Here is a 12095-nt window from a genome sequence, read left to right on the forward strand (position 1 = left end):
TATGTCATTTGGGCATAGAAGAAGGAATTGGTGGTGAGAGTGTCACACAGGGGCCATCTGTGTCCCAGCCAAAAGTCAGCTCATTCTCTGCTGAAATGCACCATTTATTTTATACTCCTTCCGTAGAATTAATAACAAAAATTACCTTTCAACATGTAATCTTTATTTGTGTGCATTTCTGACATTTCTCACTTGTTTGGAAGCTCTGTTAGGGCAAGGCTTGTATTTTACCCCTCTGAAAATCCCCCCAAACTTCTGGTGCATTCTCTTGCATATACATGCATACCTTGGAGAGACTGCAGGTTCAGTCCCAGACCTCCGCAATAAAGCGAGTCACAGGAATTTCTGGTTTCCCAGTGCATACACATGTTTATACCATAATGGAGTTTGTTAAGTGTGCAATACCATTATGCCTTTAAAAAAGTACATGCCTTAATTTAAAAAAAACTTTATTGCCAAAAAATGCTGACGATCATCTGATCATCGGAGCCCACTGACTTGCTCAATGCAGGGTTTGCCACAAACCTTTTGTAAAAAACAAAATATCTGCAAAGCATAATATAGCAAAGCCCAACCAAGCAAGGGATGCCTGTATCAGGTAGGATATTTGATCAATACATGAACGACTTTTGTCATTGAAATTTCAGGCCTAAGGCTGGCCAGCCAGGGAAATATCTCTGGGCAGGGGAACGCTTTGGGAATACACTTGTCAAGAATCCTCCCAGATCGGGGCACATACAGAGTAGTCGAGCATTCCAGCCTTTCTTATGCTATTGACAGAAACGAGGTAGCCAGACCTGCTACGGGGGCAGCTGACACTGCCTGATTCCCCGGAGCACAGGCACTAGAATATTGCCAGCAGCCATGGGTGCTATGAGCCCCGTGGTGGTCCAGACCACTGGGTGACCTTGTGGGGAGTGGACTTCAGGGAGGAAACGCTTACTGAGCACCCACAAAGTGCCATCATCTGATGTAATTCACCCTCCTAGGCAATGCAATTCGGCTGTGTAAAGGTGTTGCAGCATTTGGAGCCAAGCAGACATGGATCTGAAGCCTAGCCCCCTTGCTTTCTAACTCCTTGACCCTGTGTGAACAGTCTCCCTGAGCCTCAGTTTCCTGATCTATGCAGTGGTTACCCTTCCTTTGGGAGGACTAGCGATGATGGAGAAATCGCCCCTGGCACAGTGCCTGCAACATGGTAGGCACCCAGCAAACACTGTCATTCTCGTGATTGAGAGGGCTATACTTCCACCTCTGCTTGCACACGTGAGAACGGATTCCCACAGAGCTTTAGTCTCGGCCGGTGTGAGAGCTGGGCATAACCCTGGTGCACCGGACCCCGACTCCCCCCACTTCACAGCACTACGTCCCGCCCACCTCTTGCAGGAATTCATTTTATATTTTCCACTAGTAACTCCCACCAAGTGTGATTTTATTGAGCATGCATCAGCTGGCTGTGAATACGGATTATCTCGGTCAACGCTCTTCTACTAGAGATGGGCTCCTGATCAATATATAATCAATGTCTGCTTCTGATGGGAAAGCCAGGAAAAGATATGAAAACAAGATGTGTTGTCAGATATGGCAGAGCCCATCCACCCGGCTGGAAAGCGGGTTTCAAGCCTCAGCCCCTCTCTGAGGCCAGCCCCATGCTCCACGTGCTCCCTGGCCAAGCCGGTGCCTGGAACAGCCTCTGTTTCCCTCTGTGCCTGGCACGACTTCTTATCCCCCAGCCTCAGCTGCATGTCTCCTTTTCAGAAAGGCCTCTTCTCAGAAAAGCCTCCTCCCAGAACACGTCCTCAGATTGCTCAATGTTCAGTGTCCTTGTGACACTTTGTTCTTAGCTGTGTACCAGAACTTACTACCTTGTAGTTGGTAGTTTATCTATCTGCATGCCTCTCTCCCACTAGGCTGAAAGTTCCTTAAGAGATGAAGCCAGCAGCGTTCATTTCTGCCTTCCCAGGTCCCTGCTACGTTGTCACAGGACATGGGGTAGAGTCGGATGAAATGTTTGTTGAGTAAATGAAGTCATCTTGTCCATCCTCCTGTCTTTGAATTCAACCAATCATTGACTCTTCTATTTTGGTTTTTTTATATGTACCACATGCTAGTGGCTTCTTGCCTCCCCGAGATGACACACTCTGCAGGCTCATAAATATTCCTCGCTGGCTGCATTCCGTCCCCCTGGTCTGTGTGCCATTCCCACAGAAACAACCATAGTATGGGGACCATCTCGCCCTGTGCATCCAAGGCAAAACAAAATGATTCAACCTTTCCAAAACAAGCACACAAAATGCAAGCGGTTTCCAAAAAAATAGACCTAAAGCCAACTGAAGAAAAACAGCACGCACAAAGACCAGCCAGAAAGAGCTCCATGTGAGCCAGGCACACCAAGGGCAGGTTTGTCAGGTCCCGACCTGCAGACACTTTTGCTGATACACACGTAGGTGTCCACGCAAAAAGGGAAGTGGGGGCTTGCTAGGTGTTGTCACCTACCTCTCAGTCACTGCATTCCCCAACAGTCTGTGGAGGGAGGTTGTTACTTCTCTTTTACATTTGAGGAAACTGAGGCTCGGTGCTCGTGATTTACACAAGTCAAACTATAGAAGGAGCAGAGCCCACCTTGATCCTCAATATGTCCAATTCTTAGCTCAGCACACTCTCCATCACCCAGACACTTATGTGGCATTGCTGGTTAGAGCCCCAAGCCCATGGGGAGGTAGGTGCTGGCATCAGTGTGGAGCCCAGACTCAAAGCTCACTTGGAAGCAGCCCTAAGGTAAGTGGCACTGGGTATGGGGGTCATACATGGCCTGTTCCTATGCCCCTGGCATGTCACTCAGCGCCTCCTGCAGCACCTCTGAGGCCACAGCGCCAGCTTAGATGCCTCACCACCCACGTCCAGCCCCACTCCACATGCAGCTCAGATCTGTCCTGCCCTAGGCGGGCTGGGGGTGCCCCAGGGAGACACCTACTGCTGGAGAGCAGAACCAACCTGCCTTACTAGCAGGAGGGGACGAGGTGACTTCCCAGGAGGACCCCCTGAGTGAGCGGACACTCTCTCCCTGCTTCCTTAAGGGAAATAAACACCCAACCCTTCCCCTCCCCAGGTCACACTGCATCTGGGCAAAGTCTGGGAGAAGACTTGGAAATACAAACAGCCTTGCACTAAATTCAGGTGTAGACGACTGATACCAAGTCTTTCTGGAGATTGGGATGGGGAAGGGGAGAAGACAGGCACAAGGAGTAAAAAAAAAAATCACGAGAAATGGGAAATAAGGGGCCGAGCCCGTGGCGCACTCGGGAGAGTGCAGCGCTGGGAGCGCGGCGAAGCTCCTGCCGCGGGTTCGGATCCTATATAGGAATGGCCGGTGCACTCACTGGCTGAGTGCCGGTCACGAAAAGACAAAAAAAAAAAAAAAAAAAAGAAATGGGAAATAAGTAGCTGCAGGTCAGTGCCAACTGATGATCTGAAAAAAGCATGGGTTTGGATCAGACAGCCCAGGATTCCATTCCTGCTTTACCACCTGCTAGCGGGGGGTCTTGGACAAGTCCTCACCTGTGGGATGGAGCTAAGGGTACCTGGATGGCTACCGGCAGGCCTCTGTGCACCGGCTGAGCTCGGGGCACACCACTACCCTGCCAACCTGTCTTGCCCTCGCTGGTTCTCAGACTTATTGTAACAAACAAGACCTCACCAGTGGGATTCAGGGTCCTCAGAAGCCTACAGAGGGCCTGGCTCCAGGGGAGAGCAGAAGCCCGCCTCTCCCGCAGCCTGTGGCTGCCCCTCACTCCTGCGGGCAGAATGGGCTCTGGGAGCTCCAGATGGGCATGAGCCTAGATGGCAGCTCCTGGGACTGGGCAGAAGGAGCTGCTTTCTTCACCTGGCCAACTTGGCCAGCCCCTGGGAGGAGGAGTTGGAGACCGAGGCTGGTCTCTCTCTGCCCCCTCCCCACTGGAAAGCAAGGTCCCCTTCTGCCAGCAGCATCACAGATGCGTCTGAGCAGGCAGTCCTGTGGGCTCTCTGTCTCAGTCCCCTGGGTGGGGGCGGTTCCATGCAGAAGGGACACATTCTGGGGGCCTCTCCCAGCCCCTCCTGCCCCCCATAAGGGTCTGGGAAAGGACATGTTTACAGGCTGGGATGGCTTTTCCCTCCCCTGCCAGCCCCGCCCATTCACACAGAGCTGAGCAGTCACTTGCTGGTGGCCGTGGCCGCGAAGGCAGGTGTGTGTGTGTGGGGGGGCAGGGGAGACGTGTCCTCAGGCCGCTGCCTGCTTAGTGTCCTGTTTCCTCCAGCCCTGGGCGACACCACCTCGGGTCTGCCCGGGACGAGGGGGGATGAGGGTGGGGGTGGCCCAAACCCAGGTAACTCGAGTAAGGGGGGGTGGGGACACTGGTTAGCATCTGGGCGACCCTCTCCTACCCAGCAGGCAGGAGCCTCAGGACAGGCACTGGGGGTGCCGCTGTGCCAGACGCGCGGGCGCTGCCAGGCTGGCGAGGCCGAGCCCCGCACGCAGCGCTGCCGAGCCAGGCTCCCCGGCGCCCCTCCACTTACCTTCCACTTTGGTGAGGGTCAGGACCGGACTGTTGCAGGCGCTGAGCGGGGCCACCCGGGCCGAGTGCTTCTTCATGGTGAGCCGGCCGCCTGCAGGAGCGCTGCCGCCGCCGCCGCCGCCGATCGCTACATCCTGGCGCCGGCTGGGGCGCGCCACTCCCGGGCCCGAGGCCGAGGCCCTCCTGCGCGGGGACGCGCGGGCGGCTGGCCCTTCTCGGTCCCCCCCCCCCCCACCCCGGGGGCTGCCCGCGGGCTCTGTCGCCGCCGCGCTGCTCACTGCGGTGGCCGCCCCGCCGCGCGCATCCTCCCCGGCCGCGCAGCCGGTGCACACGGGCGCGCACGGCCTCCCGCACTTGCAGGTCGCTGCAAACTCCAACGTCACGGGCAAGTGCGTCCCCCGCTCGCAGCCCGAGGCTCACCTGCTCCGCCCCCTCACGGCCGGGTCCTGAGGGCCACCAGCGCCATGGGGCTGGAGAACTTCAGCCTCGGTGTTGCCCACGTTTGAAAAAGGAGGTGTTGGAGTTCGGATGGAGAGTTCGCTCCTCCGTGCAAATCCCGAATACTTTTACAGGGAGAGTCACGGGGAAAAGCAAAGCTTCTCACGCTTGCATTCACCCCTTGGGTCGAGATGCACATTGTTTTGTTTTGTCTGGCCCCGGGGACAGCTGTCTTTGGGGAAGAAAATGCAAAGTCCACAGAAGCAAAACAGACACACACACACACACACACACACACACACACACACACACACACACACACACACACACGGGCACCTGCCTCTGCAAGGCTCAGGCTCCACTGCTCACACACACACACACACACACACACACACACACACACACACACACACGGGCACCTGCCTCTGCAAGGCTCAGGCTCCACTGCGCACACACACACACACACACACACACACACACACACACGGGCACCTGCCTCTGCAAGGCTCAGGCTCCACTGCTCACACACACACACACACACACACACACACACACACACACACACACGGGCACCTGCCTCTGCAAGGCTCAGGCTCCACTGCTCACACACACACACACACACACACACACACACACACACACACACACACACACACACACACACACACACACACACACACGGCTGGAGATCGTTTCCACTCCTGCCCTGCACACGTGCGCCCCAGGGGTTTCTTGCTGCAGTTGCAGGTGGGCACCTGCCTCTTGCAGGCGCAGGCTCCACTGCTCCCGCTCAGACCCAGCTGCCAGCTACTGGCCAGTGGTGCTTGCTAAAAAGCAAAGACAGAGCTGTTGCCTCACTGGCTGGGGCGGACCACAGAGCTCCCAGTGCATGAAGCAACCAAGATTCCCTGCATCCTTCCTGGAGGTGGGATGCACAGGGGCTCCCGTGGCCCCAGAACTCCAAGGGTCTTGTGGGCATCTCGTTCACACATGCCAAAGCCTCAGTTTGGGTCCCAGCCTGCACTGGGACCTGAGGGACAAGTTCAGATTCACAGTGGGTTTTGTTGTTATTGTTGGTTAAGTCCTTACCCAGGGTTTCTGAACCTTCAACACTAACTGCTTTCCTTTTCCAAAACTGACATTCTATTGTATTATGTCATTCTAATCCCGGTAAGGGTAACTCAGTAGAGTGTTTACAGGCGTGACTTTGGAGTACTAGAGTTTCCCTGGGTCGGCACCTACCTGCTATTTCTGGTGACCTCCACCTGCACACCCCCAGGTCTCAAAGCTCCTAGAAGTTGCTCTTGTAAGGTTCTTGCTATTACTTGCTCTCTTGAACAGCTATGACGAGAGGAACGGGCCTCGGTCTCCAGAAGGCAGGACTTCTCAGCGTTGTGTCCCCACGATCATCCAAGGAAAGGTTTTTAGGGTCCCCGCACAGCCCTCTGGTGGTAACCCCCACATTATACGCCTCACACAGGGTCTTGTCCCAAGACCCCTTGTGATGACACTATAATAAGCCAATAAGCCATTTCCATCTTTGGAAAAATGCAGATAAGCTTAAAGCAAGAAGAAAAAAGTCATATTGTATATTATCAAAGAAAACCTTTTTGTTCCAAAATAATCCTTCTATGTGTTGTTTCATCAAGTTCATGAATACACATAATAACTAAAACATATCACATGAAACAGTACCCCTGCTTGAGCACTTACTATGTATCAGTTACTGTATTAAGTGTTTTACATAAATCATTTCATTATCTACTTGCAAAAGCTCTGGAAAGTCATTGTCACCTCGTTTTATAGATGGGGAAACTAAGGCTAAGAGAAGTTAAATAAAATGTCCCAGGTCATAGAGTGAGTAACTGGCCGAGCAGGTATTTAAATCAAAGTCTGAATGATTCAAAAGCCTGCACTTAATAACCACTATGCTTTTCTCCTACATATTGTAAATATAAAATACAAAACCCTACGTAACTATTCCAAGTCTGGCGAGAGATGCATGTCAGGTAACCCCTTATCCGCATGGATTTGCTCAGGCTCCAGCAGCTGCACAGTCCTGGAGGACTGGGCTTGTGCTTGTGCTAGTGTGGGTCTCCCCAGCACCTCATATTGACCCCACGGACTCATTCTGCTGGGTGAGACACCACAAAAAGTAACCAATATATATTTTTCTGTTTTTAAACTATTTACTTTCTATTTATTGCAATGTTCCTTACAAGTCAAATGATTAACAATTAAATATTGTTAAATACCCCTATCATTAACTTCACTCATTAAATAATTATTGCCTAAATAATTATTTATTTTTTTATATAAATTATATATTATTATTATTTATTTTTTCCTCTGCAGGTTACTCCAGGAGCTTTGGCTCCCTGGGAGGTCATCAAGCCCTGAAGTCTATTAACTTCTGCTTATCAAAGGGGACTTACCAGATGGTCACCTGATATGAATTGTGTCCCCCAAGTTTTATGTATTAGTAGCTTGATCCCCACTGTGACTATTAAGAAGGTGGCAAGTCCTATTACGGTAATTGCAAGGTAGGGCCTTGAAGAGGTGATTAGACTGTAAGGTCATGACTAGTGAATGGATAAATAATGGCGGTCATGGGTGTGGTTCTGAGGGCTTTAAAAGGAGAGTGTGGGAGAATCTCTCTGTCTCTGCTCCACCATTTTCTGCCATGTGACACCCCTGCATTGCTGTAAAGCCACCACCAAAGAAGACCCTCACCAGATGTGTTCCCTGGACTTTGAACTTCCCAGCCTCTGGAACTGTGTACAATAAATTTCATTTTCTTATAAGTTACCTAGCTGCAGGTATTTTGATATAAGCAACAGAAATGGACTCATACATCATCTCAACCTCTGCCCCTCTGTCTGTCTTTCATTGCCTGTACCCCACATCATCAGCCCTGTGCCCTCTCTCAACTTGTTACGACAAATTCCCCCTCCCCACCCTACAAAATTCCCCACACTCCTTTTTGAACCAGGAGTTTTCTGCCTGCTTGACCGCATGAGTACTGACGTCCCTTAAATGAACGTTTCTGTGAGTGGGATGGGGTGGGAGTGCATATTTAAAAACTCACATTAACAAAATTATCTAGGAAGTTAGTGGTGTATAGTGTATGATCACCCACTACTATTTGGAGAATCCCAACAATTCAAAACTTCAGGCTAGAGTTAAGATATAATGGCCTAACTCAGGGACACCTATGAAATTGCCCAAGCCCTCCACTTAAAGAGCCAAATCTCAAATAGCCAAAAGAAAAAAAAAATAGCTAGTAATTCTTTTCACAAAGAGAGATGGGATCCCTGAAAACAACACTGTATAAATAATCCCCGGGCAAGAGGATGGGTCATTTGCCCTCTGACCCCATTCCTCTTTGGAGAGTATTAGCATGAGCTGATATCTGAAAGACATCATCGGGCACCTATCTGTCTTAAATTTAATATTACAGGAATTTATCTAAAAGGGGAACAAAGTTGACTTTTCAGGTCTTACTCATTAAACAGATCTTCCCTGACATCTGAAACTGTGCCGTGCAACAGTTTGCTCCCGAGAGCCAAGCATCTCCTCAGCTCTACATGAGACAGAGGCCTGTTCTGCACTAATCCCATCTCTGATTCATTTGCTTTTCATCGATGTGGTTGGGGAGTGGACGAGACATTTAATGACAATTTATGGTAGTCTGGTATGCTAGACTCATAAACAGTGGCTGTGTTTTGTGCTCTTAGCACTACAGCCTGAATGTTGAAGTGGGTGTGCTGCGGGTACAGAAGGTAACAGGCCTTTGGTGCAGAACTTACATACCACGAGCATGAGTTTGACTGTCCCTGGCCTGCCCCCAACAGACTCTCTGATTCCTCCTCAGTCCTGCATGAAAACAAAAGAGGACTCCTAGAGAAGACAGGAGGCAAAACGGGCCCGTTTCTCCCACCACCCAGGGGCTATATTTAAATTGCAACCCACAGGGTAAGAGCCCAGCCCTGGTCCTTTAGGAAGAGAAAGGGGATAAGCCTGGGGTGAACCATCAGGAAGGGGGTGTGTTATGATTCCTCAGATCCTGGAGGCTTCCCTCTCTTCTTCCTGGTACTAGGCTCCCACATGTAGGCCTGTATCCAGGTTGCAGTCCTTTCCTGGACTGGTGCACACTTCTGCCATCCATGGGACCTCTGGTCATTATTTCCCATGCAGTGGTGTGTAAATATCTACAGACTCACTGCACTATTCTAAGAAAGCATCAATCTATGTGCTGGGGTTAAGCAATACGTATGATTCTTCTCGAGACCTACACAGCATGGAAAATGCCTTCAATAACAGCCAACAGCTTGAGTTTGAGCTCCAGCTCTGCCAGTAAGAAGTGGCCAACCTCGAGTGGTCACTCAGTCTCTTCTGGCCTCAGTTTCCTAATTTGGGGAATGAGATGGTTGGACCACACTGGCAGCTTTCAAACTGCATTTCTTGGTCTTTGCAAAGCAGCTCTTTATCTGTTGGGATTCCATGTTGGATTTGGTTTGTAAAAAACTTGTCACTGCTGAAAGAAAGTTTGGAAAACCATCAACTAGATCATCTCCCAGGTTTCGTTTGGCTTTAAAATTTGGGGTGCATAAAATGTGATCTTTCTAGATATGACAATTGTCACTGCCTGCAAAGATCTTAAAAGAATGTTATCCTTTTGAGTATCTCCAATTAGTTAAGTAGACTCTTGCTTTAAGTGGTCTTCACACTAATTTGACGTAGTCAGAAATATCTTTCACATTTGTGAAAAGTTGTATGCTAAAAGGTGATTTTTACCATTTGTGAATTACATATCAATTTTAAAAGTTGGGAAAAATACATTTTACATGCCAACCCGTATATACAAATGTGTAAGCATGTGTGTCATGTATATAGATAATTGTATATACACACATTTGTGCATATACGGTGTGTGTATATATGCATATATATACACATACACACCAAATATATAAACATACAAACACATATGTAACTCATTAAACTAGTTAATTAAATATTACTCTTACCACATGCAAGCTCTCTACTCTGTTCCACTCTATCCATTTTTTCCCATTCTGCTCTATTCTCTCATTGCAAAAAAATGCTGATTGTGATCAATTAAGTTGGTTTTATTATGATACACACATGGATCATAATCCACGTGGTTTGAAAAATACTATTAAAATTATATTTGTGGTATGGAAATAAATAATACAATTTTAAAAATCCACCTCTGGTTTTCAATAGTCAGGAAACAGACCACGTCAATTAATTTGCTGAAATATCAGCACTGTTTTATAGTCTTCACAGTATTAAACAGTAAGAATAACAAATTATTTTAGTGGTTACCGGTGTTTAAAAATAATCACTTAAAGTGGTTCCAGGAACCAGAAATGGAGTTTCACCCAATAAATCAGTCTGCAGCATTCAGAAGCTTTCAGAGTGGAGCAAGCCCCGGCATTTCCATGGGGACAGAAAGTCTAAGGACGGCAAAGAAATGGCTCCCGTGCCCCGGGGCAGCTTGTCCCCCACCTGGCAGGGATAATTGGTATCCTTTTCAATAGCTCCAAGCACAAGGGCAGGGAAACAGAAACCATGAGGCCATTCGGTGGCCTTCCTGTGCCCTCACATGTCCCTTCTTGTCTTCGCCAAATGACGACGTGCCTCCCTAGGACAAACCCAGACTCATTAGGGTACCACTAGGTGTCCTTGTCTTTCTCTAGGGGGGAGCATCAAGGTGCATAACTGCAGCTGGGGACAGGACATCAAGAGGTGGGATCAATGGATGTCACCAGTGGGCTTCCAGACACATCCCCCAGCCCCTCCAGACACCCCCATGGCCGCCCCATGGTGACAACAGCTGGCCCTCTGGCCCTGACGAATGAAAGCAGAGGCATGGAGAGGGGACCAGGGTGTGCTTGGGTCCCTCCTGTGTTTAGTGGCAGATGCTAGGTGGGGGCCCTCTGGGGGACCAAGCCATGGCATGGTGGGAGCTGAGCAGAGAGCAGCACAGCCAGGAGGGGGCTCCAGGGATGAACATTTGGGGGAGACCAGGCTCCCTTTCCTGAAACTTTTGACAGATCTAGCTGGTGGCCAGCTCAGAAGATGGGGTTGGAGAGGGGGACTAACCCAGCGCCAAGTGCACAGTGGGTATCAAGAAACAGCAGTCCCTTCCCAACTTGGGAAACGGACATGCCAGCTTCTGCAGCCTCCACCCAGCAGCGTGCATCGGGACAGAAAGGGGCCCTGCTGTTTGCTCTCTCCGTGCTCAGCCATCTCGTCTTCCAAATGGAGATAACACGTTTTATAGTGCTGCTGTGAAGATGAGAGGAATTAATAAATGGAAATGCTTAGGATCGTACCTAGCAAATAGTAAGACTTCCTCCCCAATGTCATGATTGTCACAGTCTCTCCCTCTGGGTGCTGTAGTGGGAAGGGGTCATCTCTGATCCTCTCTCTGGTGCCTAACACAGTATATGGCTTATACAGTAGGTGCTCAAAGCAGAAAGGAAGGAAAGAAGGAAGGGAGGAAGGGAAGGAAGCAATCTATTCACAGGACCCAGAATTCTAGAGTTTTCTGGAATTGTCTGAGTCACCCCCCTCACAGCCTGCGTGGTGACAGGAGCGATGAGACCATGTTGGCTGAATCCCTTCTGCTCTGGTCTCTCTGCCCCTCTCCCTGGCTTGATCTCAGAGGAAGTGTGTTTTGGAGACCAGGGCACTGGACTCAAGGTGAGACGAGAGATCCGATGCCATGTGCTTCCGAAATAGCTGCCTGCTTGTGTTCCAGATGACTCATCGACCACAGCTGGCCCCAGTCACATTCCTCTGCTCTTCTCAGTGCAGTGGAAACTAGAATACTGACCTAGATCGGATCCTTGTGACGCCAGGAGCCAACTTCCTGGCTGATGTTTGTTAGCAAGGGTGAGTCAAGGGGACTGGTCATCAGACTTGAAAAGAACGACATCTGGGCTTGGGAAGGACGTCGCTGTGGCTCCAGTGAGTGCAGAGCTGGCCGGGACCCGCAGGCGAGGTCTGCTTGCACGAGGACCGTGGAGGCTCAGAGCTGGGCACACAGACAGTGAGAAGTCCGGATCTGCG

The 12095-nt window shown here is 50.1% G+C and overlaps 1 protein-coding gene across 2 annotated transcripts in view; it reads right to left on the reverse strand.

Annotated features, from left to right (window-relative positions):
• The window catches only part of SLC35F3 (solute carrier family 35 member F3), a 272482-nt gene that overhangs the window by 66902 nt on the left and 193485 nt on the right, over window positions 1-12095 (reverse strand). The window contains exon 1 of one of the 2 annotated variants that reach the window (XM_063082869.1): window positions 4555-4665. The exons of the other annotated variant lie outside the window; for it this stretch is intronic. Within the exon in view, the coding sequence (XP_062938939.1) occupies window positions 4555-4630 (76 nt within the window). The 5' untranslated portion in view covers window positions 4631-4665. Of the gene's footprint in view, window positions 1-4554; window positions 4666-12095 lie in introns of those variants that run through there. 2 annotated transcript variants of the gene reach the window in all.

This window comes from Cynocephalus volans, chromosome 18 (assembly GCF_027409185.1).
Source record: "Cynocephalus volans isolate mCynVol1 chromosome 18, mCynVol1.pri, whole genome shotgun sequence".
Classification (NCBI taxonomy): domain Eukaryota; kingdom Metazoa; phylum Chordata; class Mammalia; order Dermoptera; family Cynocephalidae; genus Cynocephalus; species Cynocephalus volans.